This window comes from Hylobates moloch, unplaced genomic scaffold, assembly GCF_009828535.3.
Source record: "Hylobates moloch isolate HMO894 unplaced genomic scaffold, HMol_V3 SCAFFOLD_19, whole genome shotgun sequence".
NCBI lineage: Eukaryota > Metazoa > Chordata > Mammalia > Primates > Hylobatidae > Hylobates > Hylobates moloch.
The window spans coordinates 73,583,834-73,601,462 of record NW_026652294.1 but is presented as its reverse complement, the minus strand read 5'-3'; the positions used below and the strand labels follow the sequence as shown (position 1 = coordinate 73,601,462).

General features: G+C 36.3%; 1 protein-coding gene and 1 pseudogene across 1 annotated transcript in view; one reads left to right on the top strand and one right to left on the bottom strand.

Annotated features, from left to right (window-relative positions):
• The window catches only part of JAK2 (Janus kinase 2), a 145,150-nt gene that overhangs the window by 83,151 nt on the left and 44,370 nt on the right, over window positions 1-17,629 (top strand). Inside the window, exons 14-19 of the mRNA XM_032138081.2 lie at window positions 1,651-1,738; window positions 5,556-5,683; window positions 6,407-6,545; window positions 8,333-8,484; window positions 8,633-8,783; window positions 9,827-9,963. Of these exons, the coding sequence (XP_031993972.2) occupies window positions 1,651-1,738; window positions 5,556-5,683; window positions 6,407-6,545; window positions 8,333-8,484; window positions 8,633-8,783; window positions 9,827-9,963 (795 nt within the window). The remainder of the gene's footprint in view (window positions 1-1,650; window positions 1,739-5,555; window positions 5,684-6,406; window positions 6,546-8,332; window positions 8,485-8,632; window positions 8,784-9,826; window positions 9,964-17,629) is intronic.
• On the bottom strand, window positions 13,017-14,337 carry LOC116458454 (all trans-polyprenyl-diphosphate synthase PDSS1-like; annotated as a pseudogene).

Here is a 17,629-nt window from a genome sequence, read left to right as displayed (position 1 = left end):
CTGATAGGGAATGGGGTTTTAATTATTTGTGGGGTGTTTTGTTTTGAGTAGCTTTATATTGCTCTTAGGTCTGGAGTTGGCCACGTACCTATGTATCCTAAGTATTCACGGCAGTGAGCTCCTTTACTAATATTCATGTTATGGCAACAGTTGTCCTCCTCTGCATTGGAAAGCTAATCCTACCTTGTCAGTCTCAACCAACTGAGTTTTTTCTTTAGGATAGGTAAATTTTGTCAGCTAGTTTACTATGTTCTTTGAATATAAACAGATTATAATACTACCCTGTTCACTTTACTAAATATAAGTACAGTAATGATGCATAATTAGAAAATGAAGTATTCTAGGTAAAATGTATGTTTGCCTTGACATGTTTTTAAAAGTTATGATGTACCTCCCTGCCTTTAAACAGAATACTTTTTTTTTGGCCTTTCTCGGATTAGTCAAAAATTGTATAGAATGACTCACTTCGAATACTAAGACACAGGAGGTTTAGCCTGCTTTCTTACCAAATTCATGTTACCCAGACTTGTGTTCTCTTATGTCCCTTGGACTGCCTGTTGATTGATGGAAAGTGTCTGCACTGTCACTTTTTGTCAGTAGTCTGTAGTCTTGTGGCCTCTTTTGATTATAATTGGGGTCACTAAGAAGGTTACTTAATTAAATACCTCATTTCTAAGAGAAGATACTTTGTGTAAGAAAAGATGCCACATTTAATGGTTTAACTTCTGTAACTTCACTTGATAGTTTTTAAACAGTTAGAATGGAGTTAGGGAAAGAACATATACTGAATAAATGTCATTATATTAGATAGCATTTCTAAGATACTTGATACTAATACTTGTTTTCTTCCCTATAACATAAAAAACTTCACTGTTAAGTCATGTCCCCTGAAACATGATAGTTACATACACAGTTTTCTCTCCACACATAAATAACACCACTAAAGTTGTTTTGTAAGTTTCCAAACTAATAATTATATGGCATATATCTATCAACTCTACAGTTTCAAATAAGTGACTTTTTAATTGTAAAAGATTAGTTGAAAAACTGTATGAATGTGGTTGAAGATCACATGCTTAGTTGTTTTTATGTTCATTCCATTTGTATATCTTTTCTATTTATTGACTTCTCATGTTCTAGAGGGTAGGACTTTTATTCTGTGTACCTGATATATATACAATTAAAATATCTGTATAATTAAAAAAAACTATGCTAGTATCCTGACACAAATGTCGTGATATTTTATCTGCACATTCTTAATTCTTTAGCAAGTGTTATTTAAAGGCTACATCCATCTACCTCAGTGTCCTAAATCTATCTCTGACATCTACCTCTAGTTGTACTTCTGTTCTCTATTTCAGGTGTTATGGGTCAAGCCTGTTTGACTGGCATTATTCATGATTCCTGTACCACTCTTGCTCTCTCTCACTTTGATCTCCATATTCCAGGCTTACACAGGGGTTTCCTCAGAATGTTGATGGCAGTTGCAGGTCCATATAAAGGGACCAAAACACATTGTATCCTTATCTATAGTCATGCTGAGAGTAGGAGAAAGTGCATCTTTATTATGGCAGAGAGAATTTTCTGAACTGAGTACTTATGGACAACAGTCAAATAACAATTCTTTGTACTTTTTTTCCTTTTCCTTAGTCTTTCTTTGAAGCAGCAAGCATGATGAGCAAGCTTTCTCACAAGCATTTGGTTTTAAATTATGGAGTATGTGTCTGTGGAGACGAGAGTAAGTAAAACTACAGACTTTCTAATGCCTTTCTCAGAGCATCTGTTTTTGTTTATATAGAAAATTCAGTTTCAGGATCACAGCTAGGTGTCAGTGTAAACAATAATTTAACAGGAGTTAAATATTTCTGAAACTGAAAACACTGTAGGACTGTTCAGTTATATCTTGTGAAAAAAGAAAGCAATGAAGTTAAAAGTAGAAGGTTACAATACCTGAACAATAGAGTATTATAGTAAACAAATGTCTATAAAACAGTTTGTGTTCATGATAGAAAAAGAGATTATGGCAGGTTCAAGATAACATTGGAATAACTGGCCTTTTCAGTACAAACTTATCTGGAATTATGAAGACAAAGCATATAAATGATACACTTAATTTTTAATGGAACTGACAGAAATGATTATGTTGATATGATACTAGATATATTTTTTGGCTAAATTTAGGTGTTCATAGAAACTACTAAAAGTATAAATCGTACCCCATGCTTTAATAGTATACAGGCATGCCTCATTTTATTGCACCTTGCTTTATTGTGCTTCTTAGATATTGTATTTTTTACATATTGAAGGTTTATGGCAACACAGTGTCTAGCAACTCTGTCAGCAACATTTTTCCAACAGCATGTGCTCATTTCATGTCTCTGTGTCACATTTTGGTAATTCTAGCAACATTTCAAACTTTAAAAAAACCATATGGTGATCTGTGATCAGTATCTTTAATGCTAGTATTGTAATTATTCTGGGGTGTCCCAAACAGAGAGAATATAAGAAGGCAAACTTCATAGATAAATGTGGTGTGTGCTCTGACTGCTCCATCATTGAGCCATTCCTCTGTCTCTCTCCCTCTCCTGGGGCCTCCCTATTGCCCGAGACAACAATATTAAAATTAGGCCATTTAATAATCCCACAATGGTTTTTAAATGTTCAAGTGAAAGGAAGATTCACCCGTCTCTCACTTTAAATTGAAAGCTAGAAATGAAGCAGCAAATGCTGATGTGGAAGCTGCAGCAGTTATCCAGAAGATCTAGCAAAGACCATTGATGAAGATGGCTTAGAGAGGAAGGCGTGCTGGAAGCCAAGACAGGCTGAAAGCTAGGCCTCTTGCACTAAAAAGGCAAGTTATGAATCCAAAGAAAAAGTCCTTGAAGGAAACTGAAAGTGCTACTCCTGTGAGCACATAAATTACAAGAAAGTGAAACAGTCTTATTGATGATACAGAGAAAGTTCTAGATAGAAGATCAAACCAGTCACAACATTCCCTTGAGCCAAAGCCCAATCTAGAGCAAGATCTTAATGCTCTTCAATTATATGAAGGCTGAGAGAGGTGAGGAATCTGCAGAAGAAAAGTTGGAAGCTAGCAGAGGCTGGTAATGAGATTTAAGAAAAGAAGCCATGTCCACAGCATAAGTGCAAGGTGAAGCAGCAAATGCTGATGTGGAAGCTACAGCAAGTTATCCAGAAGATCTAGCAAGGACCATTGATGAAGATGGTGACACTAACAGATTTTCAAATGTAAACAAAAGAGCCTTCTGTTGGAAGAATATGCTATCTAGGAATTCCACAGCTACAGAGGAGAAGTCAGTGCTTGCCCTCAAAGCTTCAAAGGACAGGCTGACTGTCTTGCCAAGGGCCAATGCCACTGGTGACCTGAAATTCAAACCAGTGCTCATTTACCATTCCAAAAATCCCAGGGCTCTGCAAATTATGCTAAGTCTACTCTGCCTGTGCTCTATAAATGGAACAATAAAGCCTGGATGACAGCATATCTGTTTATAGCATGGTTTATTGACTATTTTAAGCCCATTGTTGAGATCTGCTCAGAATAAAAGGTTGCTTTCAAAGTATTACTGATAATTGACAATGCACCTGGTCACCCAAGAGCTCTGATGGAGATGTACAAGGATATTCATGTTATTTTCAGACCTGGTGACACAACATCCATTCTAAGCTGCCATAGATAGTGATTCCTCTGGTGGATCTGGGTAAAGTAAGTAGAAAAACTTATGGAAAGGATTCACCATTCTAGATGCCAGGAATAGCATTCATGGTTCATGGAAGGAGATCAAAATGGCAGCATTAATAGGAATTGGGAAAAAGTTCATTCTAACCCTCCTGGATGACTTTGAGGGATACGGTACTTTAATGAAGGAAGTCACTGCAGATGTGGTGGAAACAGTAAGAGAACTAAGAAGTGGGGCTTGAAGATGTGACTCAATTGCTACAATCTCATGATAAACCCTGAAAGAATGAGGAGTTGCTTCTTATGGATAAGCAAAGAAAGTGGTTTCTTAAGATGGAATCTACTCCTAGTGATGATGCTGTGAACATTGTGAAATGACAACAAAGGGTTTGGAATATTACATAAACTTGATTGATAAAGCAGTGGCAGGGTTTGAGAGGACTGACACTGTAAAGTTCTACTGTGGGTAGAATGCTATCAAACAACATTGCATGCTACAGAGAAATTTTTCATGAAAGGAAGAGTCTGCAGTGAATTTCATTGTTGTCTTATTTTAAGAAACTGCCACAGCCACCCGAACTTTAAGCAGCCACCACCATGATCAGTCAGCAGCGATTAACATCAAGGCAAGACCCTCCACAAGCAAAAAGATGAGAACTTTCTGAAGGCTCAGATTATCATTTGCACCTTTTTTGGCAATGAAGTATTTTTAAAAAGATATATTCTTTGTTTTTTTTTAATTTTATTACTATTATACTTTAAGTTTTAGGGTACATGTGCACAGCGTGCAGGTTTGTTACATATGTATACATGTGCCATGTTGGTGTGCTGCACCCATTAACTCATCATTCAGCATTAGGTATATCTCCTAATACTATCCCTCCCCCCTCCCCCCACCCCACAACAGTCCCTGGTGTGTGATGTTCCCCTTCCTGTGTCCATGTGTTCTCAATAATGCTGTTGCACACTAAATAGACTGCATTATAGTGTAAATACAAGTTTTATATTTATTGGGATACCAAGAAATTCATGACTTGCTTTATTATGGTAGTCTAAAACCAAACTGGTAATATCTTCGAGGTATGCCTGTATTTTAGTGCCTCACAAAGTTTACATTCAAGAAAATTGTTTATATAATTCCCTATTTTCCACTAGTAATGCAGATTAAATACACATCTACACTTGTATAACATTTTTTCATATCTTTGAAATTTAAAGTCTTTTCAAAAGCAGTGGTTTGGAACCTGTTATATGGAGGTATCTGAGAGGCTCCTGTGGACCACGAAGGAATCCAGGATTGTTTCTGGAAGCCAACACTTGTTTTTCTGGCAAAATTTGTTTTATATATATATTTTTAAAGTTTTAAAGATAAAGCAGCACAAAACATTTTTGTATCTTTTGCAGAATTAAAAGATTAAATGGAGCTAGAACTTAAATTCTCCTTTATGTCTATAATACTGTAGACATTGTTAGTAATTTTTGTGTGTAGAAGAACTTCAGGAAGGTTTGAATGTGTAAAAAGTTATGTGGAAGAGAAATTGAGAAATTTTCATTTATTTTTAAAAACCAGCCATAATTCAGTACTAATATATAAAGGTGTGCTGGTATATATTACACATTTATGTTATATATAATAATATATAACTGTTTAGACTCCTACTCCTGCTGTTGTAAGTAAACTAAAAACCAAAAATATAATGCTGTGTATCCATTAAGTTTTCTTTAAAGCTGTGAGTTTTGCCTAATTTAATTTCTTTACCTATAATAGTCTCATGTAAGTATAAAGATTTAAATTACATATATTTAATTAAGTTTATACTTAAGCCTTATTATTATTATTACTTATATTTTAATGCAGATATTCTGGTTCAGGAGTTTGTAAAATTTGGATCACTAGATACATATATGAAAAAGAATAAAAATTGTATAAATATATTATGGAAACTTGAAGTTGCTAAACAGTTGGCATGGGCCATGCATTTTCTAGTAAGTAGTACATCCTTTTTATCAGAAGATACTATTTTATTTTATAAAACAATATACAAATTATCTTTACCTGGAAACAAAAAATAAATCTGTAATTGGATGCCAATTCATGTAAAATAGTCTGTTTTAGGTGATAAAAGAGATTACTTTAGGCATATGTTTATGTATGTAAAATCACTTTTGGAAAAAAAAGTTTTGTCATCCTATCAATATCTTAGAACTACTAAGACAATCTGTATGTTGTGTCTTTTGGATTTAGAAAATTCAACGAAAAACTATGCAGAAATATGTGCTTCTGTATTTTTGGGCCATTGTACATTATGGTCCATGAGAAAGCGGTGTTGACAGAGAAGAATACCAGGGGGCCTGCCAGTGATCAGACCCCTCAGGGTGCACCTATGTCCTGCTGCAGAACTGAAGTAGTATTTCTTAATGTCAGCTCCCATCCTGAAACACAAACCACCTCAGCCTTAGAACTCATGTGAAATGGCATTGATAGTTTTAATTTATTCATTTCATCACAAGCATAGATTACTGTGTTATTTAAAATGTAAAACAAGAAGCATAGTTAGGAGTCATAAATTTCCTTTTTTCTCAATGCATGCCTCCAAATTAATATTTATTATACTATCTTATATATTTTTCTTCTTTAAATCTGTTTTGGGGGCTTGCTCAAGTATTTGTGGATTGATATTTCAATATATGTGCGTTTAACTCTAATAGGAAGAAAACACCCTTATTCATGGGAATGTGTGTGCCAAAAATATTCTGCTTATCAGAGAAGAAGACAGGAAGACAGGAAATCCTCCTTTCATCAAACTTAGTGATCCCGGCATTAGTATTACAGTTTTGCCAAAGGACAGTAAGTTCTAGAGGGATTATATATAATGTTACTAAGCTTTACTTGGGCAGTGGTGTAAAGAGCATGTTGTTAATTTTCCTTGAATTCCATTTAATTTGTATGTTCCTGATTAATAATAAAATTATCACTTTTAGCAATTTAAATTGTTAGTTAAATCTTAGTCTCTATTTTTCTTCCTTATAAGCATATAACCATGGACTGTGAGGTGATTTTTTAAAAACAGTTTTAATCTCTAATTATGTATGAAAGATAGGATTTTATCCATTTTTAGTATGAAGTTTTGTAATATTCCTTGAGCCACAAGTAAATTTTCTAAATATTCTTTTCTTCTCATCACTAAATAAAAATTTAGCCTGAGATCTTAGGATTTTTTTCTACCCTCTGTGAAGAAATTAGTTTAATTATCCAGCTAATTCTGACTTTTTAAAACCTTAAAAAAACTTTCATTTGTGTTTGTTAATCTTTACTACTTAACACAGTGGGTTAAAAATACAAATTTCAGTCAGATAGTTGAGAGGGGTTTTTTGGGTCTAGATAATTATAACTGAATTTTGTTATCTTAGCTAATTTCTCTAATTGGATGTTCTAAATTTAGATTCTAAGTTGATCAATTTTTGTGCACTGATGTGTCCTATTTAAGCCTATAGTACTTAAACTTAATGACCTACCTGACAGTGAAGACAGTGATAACTGGGCAGTAGTACAGGAGTATGGAGTATGGCAGAAAATTCTTACAGGGTCTTACATCTGGTATTCTGGGAAATTTTATCCTTTGGAATGGGAAATGAAGATGGAAAAAAATGTATTCATATGGTGAAGGTATTTGTCAATCAATCAATTTGTCTGTCTGTCTATGTCAGAATACCAGAAAGTAGGGTTATATTGCTTCTTCCTTTCTTGAATACAGTCCTTCTGGTGGAATCAAAGACCACAGAAACTTTACTTGAGAAATTCCATGATTTGAGCAGAGCCCACCCGTATCAATTCCATATACCTAGAATATTTTGGTGCAATTTAGCCATCCATCTGCCATAAATGCTTGTTGGTCCTTGGGTTTTTTTTTTTTTATCTGCAAGTGAGAATTGCCATGGCTATTAAATCATTAGAACATCTCTGAATGATGTAACATTACCTTTACTACTTATGCATTATGAAGAAATACCAAAAAGTATCATGGGGCGATTTTAGGATAAACTATATATAAAAAAAAGATTTGGCCAGGCGCAGTGGCTCATGCCTGTAATTCCAACACCTTGGGAGGCTGATTGCTTCCTAAAGCGCTTGGGTGGATCACTTAAGCCCAAGAGGTCAAAGCATAGTGAGCTGCACTTGTGCCATTGCACTCTAGCCTGGGTGACAGAGTGACACTCTGTCTCAAAAAAAAAAAAAAAAGCATTTTTTTTTTACGGTAAAACTAATTGAAAGAGGTTGAGAAAATGGTATGGCAGTTGAGACACTATCATGGAAAGATTAGTTGATTCAGAGCTCACTGTACAGGATTCTAATTCTGTCTCTGCTGCTAACAAATTGTATGGCTTTGGGCAGATTACTCAATCGTATGTCTCCATGTTGTCATTGTTAAAGATGAAATATTGAATTAGATGATCTTGAAGGTCCCTTCTGGCTCTTAAGCTTATGCAGTCATGTGCATGTGCACATCCACCCCCTCCAAAATAAAGAAAATAGGCCTGATTATTCAAATGAGTTGAACTTTAAAGCTATTTACGTATAAAAGATTGGTTTACTTGTGAATTATTTAACCCTACTCTGTTCATATCATTTAAAAGTTCTTCAGGAGAGAATACCATGGGTACCACCTGAATGCATTGAAAATCCTAAAAATTTAAATTTGGCAACAGACAAATGGAGTTTTGGTACCACTTTGTGGGAAATCTGCAGTGGAGGAGATAAACCTCTAAGTGCTCTGGATTCTCAAAGAGTAAGTTTATATAGACTAAGAATTACTCTATCTCTGAACTTTCATATTTCTTTCACATGATTTGTATTTTTTAGCCCATCTAATTTTAAAAAGAAGGTTGGTGTGGCATTACACAATTTATTCTCAGTTTTTGGTTCTTTAATTATAGAAGCTACAATTTTATGAAGATAGGCATCAGCTTCCTGCACCAAAGTGGGCAGAATTAGCAAACCTTATAAATAATTGTATGGATTATGAACCAGATTTCAGGCCTTCTTTCAGAGCCATCATACGAGATCTTAACAGTTTGTTTACTCCAGGTATGTATTTGAGTGATCTTACTGATCTTCCAGCTTTCTATCTTTATTGTATTTAATGAATCATTACTAATTTTTAATTCCTTTAAAACATTTTCTTGATGTTATTTGGGCCCTCTTAATTTCTTATGTTCATATGGCTTTTCGTGCTTTATACATATTCTAATCTCCTTGACTGAATTATTTTCATTTTTATAAAAAGACCTTTTTCTTTTTTTTTTTTTGAGACAGAGTCTTAGATCACCCAGGCTGGAGTGCAGTGGCGCGATCTCGGCTCACTGCAAGCTCCACCTCCCGGGTTCACGCCATTCTCCTGCCTCAGCCTCCCGAGTAGCTGGGACTACGGGCACCTGCCACCACACCTGGCTACTTTTTTGTATTTTTAGTAGAGACGGGGTTTCACCGTGTTAGCCAGGATGGTCTCGATCTCCTGACCCTGTGATCCACCCGCCTTGGCCTCCCAAAGTGCTGGGATTACAGGCTTGAGCCACCGCTCCCGGCCAAAAAGACCTTTTCTTTCAGTAACCTAATTTTAGTTTTCCATTTAATGAGTTGTAAATTATAGTTTTTTTGTTTTTTTTTTTTTTTTTTGCTTAAATTGACTTTTAAAAAACAATTCTTTTTAACATTTCTCATATTTTATAATTGATTGATTTTCTAAACATGAGCTATATTTGTTTTGGTTTGTTCTCTCCTTTTTCAAAATACTGAGCTGAAATGCATGTGTTTGATCTATAGGTGCTTTCTACCCCAGTATTACTCACCTTTCTCACAATAAATATCAGTATATTACCTTACTTTATGAATATTAAAACTACTTATTTTGGAAAACAAATATTTATCCTTTGCAAAGTCTCTCTCGAAGGCCTGTCAGATTATGGGTAATGATTAAAGGCTCCCATTAATATAATCAAAACTATTTGAGTTTCCTTATATCATTTAGTATTTGTAACTCATGATTATTTTGGTCAACTTGAATGTATATCAGTTTAGTCCACAGAATGTTATTTGCTAATTTAAGGTGATAATATTCTTTATTTCTCCAGATTATGAACTATTAACAGAAAATGACATGTTACCAAATATGAGGATAGGTGCCCTAGGGTTTTCTGGTGCCTTTGAAGACCGGGATCCTACACAGTTTGAAGAGAGACATTTGAAATTTCTACAGCAACTTGGCAAGGTAAATTGTCAGAAGTTTTTCAAATAGAGTATAATCATTTCATTTAGAAAAACTTAGAGCGCTTCTAAAGTTCACTTTCTACAACATTTTAAGGAGTGCTTGTAGAAAAAAAAGGTTTGGTTGTCAGATGTCGGAGAAATGCTGTGTTAAATAAACAGCCATCTTTACTGAATGAAGGGGGCCAGCCCCTCCACACCTGTGGGTAATTCTCATCAGGTGGGACGAGAGACTGAGAAAAGAAATAAGACACAAACAAAGTATAGAGAAAGAAAAGTGGGCCCAGGGGACCAGCGCTTAGCATATGGAGGACCCGCACCGGCACTGGTCTCTGAGTTTCCTCAGTATTTATTACTATTTTCACTATCTCAGCAAGAGGAATGCAGCAGGAGAGCAGGGTGATAGTGGGGAGAAGGTCAGCAAGAAAACGTGAGGAAAGGAATCTGTGTCACAAATAAGTTCAAGGGAAGGTACTATGCCTGGATGTGCACATAGGCCAGATTTATGCTTCTCTTCACCCAAACATCTCAGTGGAGTAAAGAGTAATAAAGCAGCATTGCTGCCAACATATCTTGCCTCCCGCCACAGGGCAGTTTTTCTCCTATCTCAGAATTGAACAAATGTACAATGGGGTTTTATACCGAGACATTCAGTTCCCAGGGGCAGGCAGGAGACAGTGGCCTTCCTCTTTTACTAATCCTCCCCAGCACAGACCCTTCATGGATGTCGGGCTGGGGGACAGTCAGGTCTTTCCCATCCCACGAGGCCATATTTCAGACTATCACATGGGGAGAAACCTTGGACAATACCCGGCTTTCCAGGGCAGAGGTTCCTGCGGCTTTCCGCAGTACATGGTGCCCCTGGTTTATTGAGACTGGAGAATGGCGATGACTTTTACCAAGCATACTGCCTGTACACATTTTGTTAACAAGGCACATCCTACACAGCCCTGGCCTTAAAGCTCGATTCCATACAACACATGTTTTTGTGAACTTAAGGTTGGGGCAGAGTTACAGATTAACAGCATCTCAGGGCAAAGCAATTCTTCAGGGTACAGGTCAAAATGGAATTTCTTATGTCTTCCTTTCCTACATAGACACAGTAACACGCTGATCTCTCTTTCTTTTCCCTATAACTGAAGAACTTTTCAGAGGCTTTAACATGTAATGTGCATGGAACATCTTCAAGAGGATGATGAATTAGGCAGTATTACTCAAATTGACTTGACCAAGAGACTGTTTCTTGGTAGCAGGAGTTCACTGTAAGTGATTCAGTGAAATAGAGAAAGGAATACATAAGCTTTTCTACCTGCCTTTCTGCCTTTAGTCATCTCAGGGAGAATTAATCTTATTGCTTACGGTCTAGGATTTTGACTGTGCCATATTCACTAGCAGAGGCTCTGTCTATTAAAGGGTCACACAGTCGTGTATAACCTACATATTGTAAGTAAGACCAGGGAATGCTCAGTTCTTAGTAGGTCCAACCATAGCAGTAAGCTCTTTCTCGCATAAGCTTGCTAGGATAAGGTTCTCACTAGTAAGTACCATATTAGTGTTGTCTGTTATTATCAGCTATTCCCTAATTCATATTTTCCTGAAATACCTCCAGATGTCATTGATTTTCCTCTTTTCTGGGAACTTATAGCATTTATTGTTTCTTCTATACAACTTAATCACAGTCTTCTGTTGTTTATTAGATCTTAGTTTTAGTTTCCTTGCCTTTTTTTTCCTGGACTTAAAAAAAGTTCCTTTAGATCCCAACAGATGACTAGGCACACAATTTTGTCATATATTGTCAAAACAATGGAATATATACTGGTATTTGAGAAGTAGACATAACAAAGAATACATCAAAAGATCACTAATTTAGATTAACAAAAGGGAAACAGCAGACTAAATTATAAAGTTATCTTTTCAAGTTAATTTTTTCTAGTTATGAAAGTGATATAGATACTGCTTAGAGAGAAATTGGAAAATACTACAGTGAAGATACGTTCCATTTGTTGTAGTCTCTGCACAACTACACAAACAATTTCTTTCAATAGTGAAACCATTCTATATATACAATTCTATATCTTGCTATTTTTCATATATCAAGATTTTCCCATTATTAGTATTCTTTTGAGACATAATTTTAAAAGTGAATATACCATAATTTATTTACAACATTCCCCTTTATTGTAATTTTGAGTTAATTTTCTTTTGCTTTTTAACATTTTTAGTGTTTTCCATAGTTCTGTGAGCTTAAAATTCTTTTAAACATAAGTAAATTGTAGAGACTCTAAGGAAGGCATTTTCAAAATATATGTACAATGAAATATATTTCTTAGTAATTTAGTTTGTAGGAAATGAAAGTAAAATGGTGTAATCATTAGTCAGTCATAGATATTTTAATGTGGATATTTCCTATCTGGATTTAACACCATAATTTTACTTTCATCTTTGTTTGTTTGAAGTAATTGATGTGTTCAGTGGTTTGTCTAGCTATTTGTACTGCCTTATTGAAACAATCAAAATGCCATTGCTACAAAAATGATTGCATGTCACCTTTTCACTTTATAAAAATTAGCTACTGTATCCCTTTAAGTTATCCTTTTCAATTAGTGGTATGGTGAAAATATTCCAAAGAGGGACATATATATTTAAAATTATTATTTTCATATTTTTTAAGCCAAGAGAAATAATGGTATATATTTTTTATTTTTAAAAAACTATTTTCATACTGTTGTAAAAGGAGCCAAGAAACTATTGTGAAATCTTTTCTTTTGCTACTTGAAATCTAGTGTTTTTGCTTTCATCCTTTATCCTCATGCCCACATATACTTATATTCTTATTTTTTAAATTTTAACAAGGATTATTTGTGTAATAGCCTTACATGTGGATATTAACAGTGTAAACAGTACCACATATAACCATCAAGGTACCTCAGTTAGAATTTATAGGACTAGAATGACAGATTCAGATGGTTTAATTACATTTAAAAAGTTTTCTGAAAAAACTTTTGCAATAAAACAAATAAATTGCCCATCAGTAAGTTTGATATCTTTTAAAATGATTTTTGGTTACCTGCATATGAAGCAAACAAAGTGTATTCCACAAAATTCTTTAGGCACAGTCTGGTGAGATAGCTGCCAGAAAGAACAGAAAGTTGTCATTTATGTCTTGTGAGTACGATTTCTGAAAGTTGAATGAGGGCGTCTCTTTCTGGGGATGGTGGAAGTTTACTGATCTCTCTTACTGCTTCACAGCAGTACTGCTGGGCGAGGTAGGTTGTTGCACACCATCAGTCTGTAATACATACTGTGGAGCTCTATCTACATCTCCCGGCAAACTGAACCATCTCATGATCATAGCATTCATTTCTGGGAACTGCTGACAGGCAGACAGGACAGGACCAGTGGCTAACCCGAGATTCACATCAGCTGATGTTGGTTTGCCTATGTTAGAACATGAGGTGAAGTCCAATACATCATCTATTAGCTGAAAAGCTATTCCTACATTTTTTCCGTACTGATAGGCGATCTCATGCACCACTGGGTCGGGGCATCCTAGAACAGAGACTGCTTTAAGACTGCTGGCTATCAGGCTCGCAGTGTTCTTGAAGGTCTTTTCAAGGTATTGTGCAAATCTTTCATTCTCATTTTCTTTTGATCCGAGCTGAAGAAATTCACCACACACCAAATCTTCAATAACTTGGGTTAAAATAGATATATCAGTTGCATTTCCAATTTGTGCCCCAGCTATAGATACTACAGAAAGAATTAAATCTCCAGCAAGGACAGCCTTCTTTTCACCCCAGATCTTGTGTTTTCCTTTTCGAGAACTTGCATCATCAGTAACGTCATCGTGAACAAGACTAGCAGTGTGGATCATTCCTGCAATTAAGGCTGTGGCGCGCTGGCTAGCTTGCACATGTCGGGAGTTATGATGATGAATATTACGTGCTTGGGCCATTAGTACCACAATAATTGGTCAAAAGGCTTTTCCTTTTACATCAAAGTAGTACTCAGACATTTCCTTAAGTTCTGTTGTCGATATGAGCAGTACCTTTCTAATGTCCTCATACAGACCTTTCAAGTTTCTCCAACCGAGTTTGAAAGGATCGGTGTATTTCTCACCACTGTGTGTTTTGCTGTACGGGGTTGTGTGATGAAACTGTGATATACTATATACATTTGGACAGGCAGGTGTTAAATGTTTCACAAGATTAAAATAGGGTATCTGAGACAAGTCAAGTCCCTTCCGCCTATGAGCCTGCGCGGGCATCGGCAGCGGCGCCCGGCGCGCGGCCCCGCAAGGCTAGGGGAGCGGTCTCCGCGCTGCCGGTCTCCAGGAACAGCCGCGCCGCCGCCGCCGCCGCCACCAGCGCGAGGCCATGGTCGGAGTCTGAAAGTCGTGGCAGGATGGCGGCTCCGCCTCTGGCCCGCGATCCTCCTGCCAGGACCTGGAGCCTGAAACCTCTTATATTCTTTATATCCTTTACCTTCTCACTTCACTCCTAGCTGTTTTGAAATCCTCTTTATTCCTTTTTCCTCCATGGTGGAGATATAGGATTCAGAGATCAGGATCTTAGTGCGACTAACTAACTTTGAAATTATCAGCATCATTCTTAATCTTCTCTGAATATGATTTTTATTTTCCTCTCTTCCCATCATTAGCTAACATCTTGGTCCACATTCCTTGAATACTTTTAGTACTCATTGTTTTCTCGTCACCTTACCTCCTGCCATTATTTTGGATGCCCGTCCAATACTTAAAAAAAAAATTCCTTGGCTTCTCTACCCGAAAGTTATGATTATGTTAAATGAGGTCATTTTGAACTCTATAATCCCGTGTAATAACCTTACTTAGGAAATTTCCTACCCTGAAATCTCCCTGTCTGACTATAACTTTATAGCCTTTGGCTTTTTTCAACATAAATGCCTTCTTTTGGATATCTTTGCTATTGCTAGTGTCTTTCACACTTTCTTCTTATTGGAACGTAAATTGGTGACCCTTTCTAGAGAGCTTCTCATAGAGCAGTTTGTATCAAGGGCCTTTAAATGTTCGTATCTTTTAAACTACTTTTGCTGGTATCTACAATTATATCACCCCCCCCTTCCCTTGATTATCTGCTTCACGTCCCCTATTATTTCCTAGTACGGGAACAATACAACTTAGCATTTTTAAAATTGTGCTTCCATCCCTCAAACAAACACTATAAGAAAAAAATCAGATATAAATCTTTATTGTTTTCATTGAAAATTGGTTTCCAACATTGGTTAGGCACTTAGGACTCTTACTGGTTGTATTAGTCTGTTCTCACGCTGCTTATAAAGACATACTCGAGACTGGGTAATTTATAAAGGAAAGAGGCTTAATTGACTCACAGTTACCTATGGCTGGGGAGGCCTCAGGAAACTTACTTACAGTCATGGCAGAAGGCACCTCTTCACAGGGCAGCAGGAGACATAATGAGTGCCAGCAGGGGAAATGCCAGACGCTTACAAAACCATCAGATCTCATGAGAACTCACTATCATGAGAACAGCATGGAGGAAACCACCCCCATGATTAAGTTGCCTCCCACCGGGTCCCTCCAGTGACATGTGGGGATTATGGGGTTTACAATTCAAGATGAGATTTGGGTGAGGACACTGCCAAACCATATCACTCGTAGTTCTTTTACTCTCCCTTACTTGATTTCTTCTGGTCCTATCTCCAACCCTTCCAGTTTTCTATCTTAAATCTTTCTTTTCGCTGTATTTTTCTTCATCTCCTTCTTCCATAAGAAAAATAGAGGCATTCCAAATTAAAAGTGAGACTGATTTTTGCCTATCAAAGTGACAAAGATTTAGAAAAAGTATGACCATTGTTGGCAGGGATGTGATAAAATACACATTTTCCCACTGCTTATTGGAACATCAAATGGTAACCACTGCCAGAGAGCCTCTAATGCAGTGTGTATCAAGGCCCTTTGAAATGTTCTTACCTTTTGAACAGCTAATTAAGTATCCTTAATAGAGACGTACACAAATATTATTTATAAGAATATTATTGCAATGACATGACTGTATTTAAAAATTTTTCTTAGTGTACATTTATATTTCCAATGTTAAAAATTAGTGCATTCATGTGACAATATACAATAGTTAAAAATCATTAATTTCAAGGAATATATAGTGGCACTGGAAAATAAATTTTATGAACACATTGTTAAGTAGAGGGAAAGAAGATAAAACTTATTTCCTACTTTTGTTTTCTAAAATATGTTTTGGAATAATTTCTCACAACAGCCTCATGAGATAGATAGACATTTTATTATTCTCTACTTTAAGGAAGAAAAACCTCATTTTAGGGAGTTGTGAATTGTCCACAGTCACAGAGAGAGCAAGTTGTGGATCAATATTCTAGTTCCAATCTGACTTGAGAGTCCTGGGTCTTGCAAATCCTGAGTCTATCCACCTTGTTGTGTGGCCTCTAAACTGTGTAACTGAGAGATTTAACTTTGAGCCTACATGGTCCATGGTCTAGGTTTTTAAAAAAATTGACTTCAAGTATATAACTGAAAATACAGTCACTTAGAATCTTGTCACTCAAGAACTACATTGTTTTATCCTGTAAGAATGCAATAATATCCAAAATACACTAATTTGATTAATATCAAAAACCTATACTTTATTTAAATGTTATAGCAACTTACCAATTCTATGTAGTTAATGAATTTTAGGTAAAAAGAGTGGATTTCCTTAAAGACATCTTCAAAAAAAAATATGGAGTCATCCCATAGGCTAAAAGTTTCTTACTTCTTAATTTGCTTGGGCTGCTATAACAAAATACCATAGACTGGGTAGCTTAAACATCAGACATTTATTTCTCTCAATTCCAGGGCCTGGAAAGTCTGAGATCAAAGTTCTGGCAGGGACTGGTTTCTAGTGAGGTTTCTTCTTGGCTTGCAGATGGCGGTCTTCTTGCTGTGTCCTCACATGGGAGAGAGAGATTGCTCTAATGTCTCCTCCTCTTACACGGGCACTAGCCTTGTCACATTAGGGTTCCACTTTATAACCTAATTTAACTTTTATCACCCCCTCACAAGGCCCCATCTCCAAATACAGTCATATTGGGAGTTAAGGCTTCATTATATAAATTTTGGGTAGGGGGTCACTGACATTTAGCCCATAACAGACACATTCCATCCAGATCACTGACAGTGATAGCAAAAGATATTTTGTAAAAAAGGAAAATTCTTCCTGGAAGTTAGTGACAAAAGTTTAGGAATCCTCAGCACATCCCTTGGCTTATCATGATAATTAATGCTCATCATTTATTTAAATGCTTTTTAGAAGTAATTTATATTTCAGCCTGTAATTCCTTTTGAAGAAATTAAATTTATAGGTTTACTACCCACCTGTTGAGATAGTATTTCCTTTTCTTGTTCTAAGAGTTCCTTAATATAAGCTTAAAGATAGTCTGCTGCTGGGCACGGTGGCTCACGCCTGTAATCCCAGCACTTTGGGAGGCCGAGGCAGGTGGATCACGAGGTCAGGAGATGAGACAATCCTGGCTAACACAGCGAGACCCCGTCTCTACTAAATATACAAAAAATTAGCCGGGCGTATTGGCGGGCGCCTGTATTCCTAGCTACTGGGGAGGCTGAGGCAGGAGAATGGCGTGAACCCAGGGGGCACAGC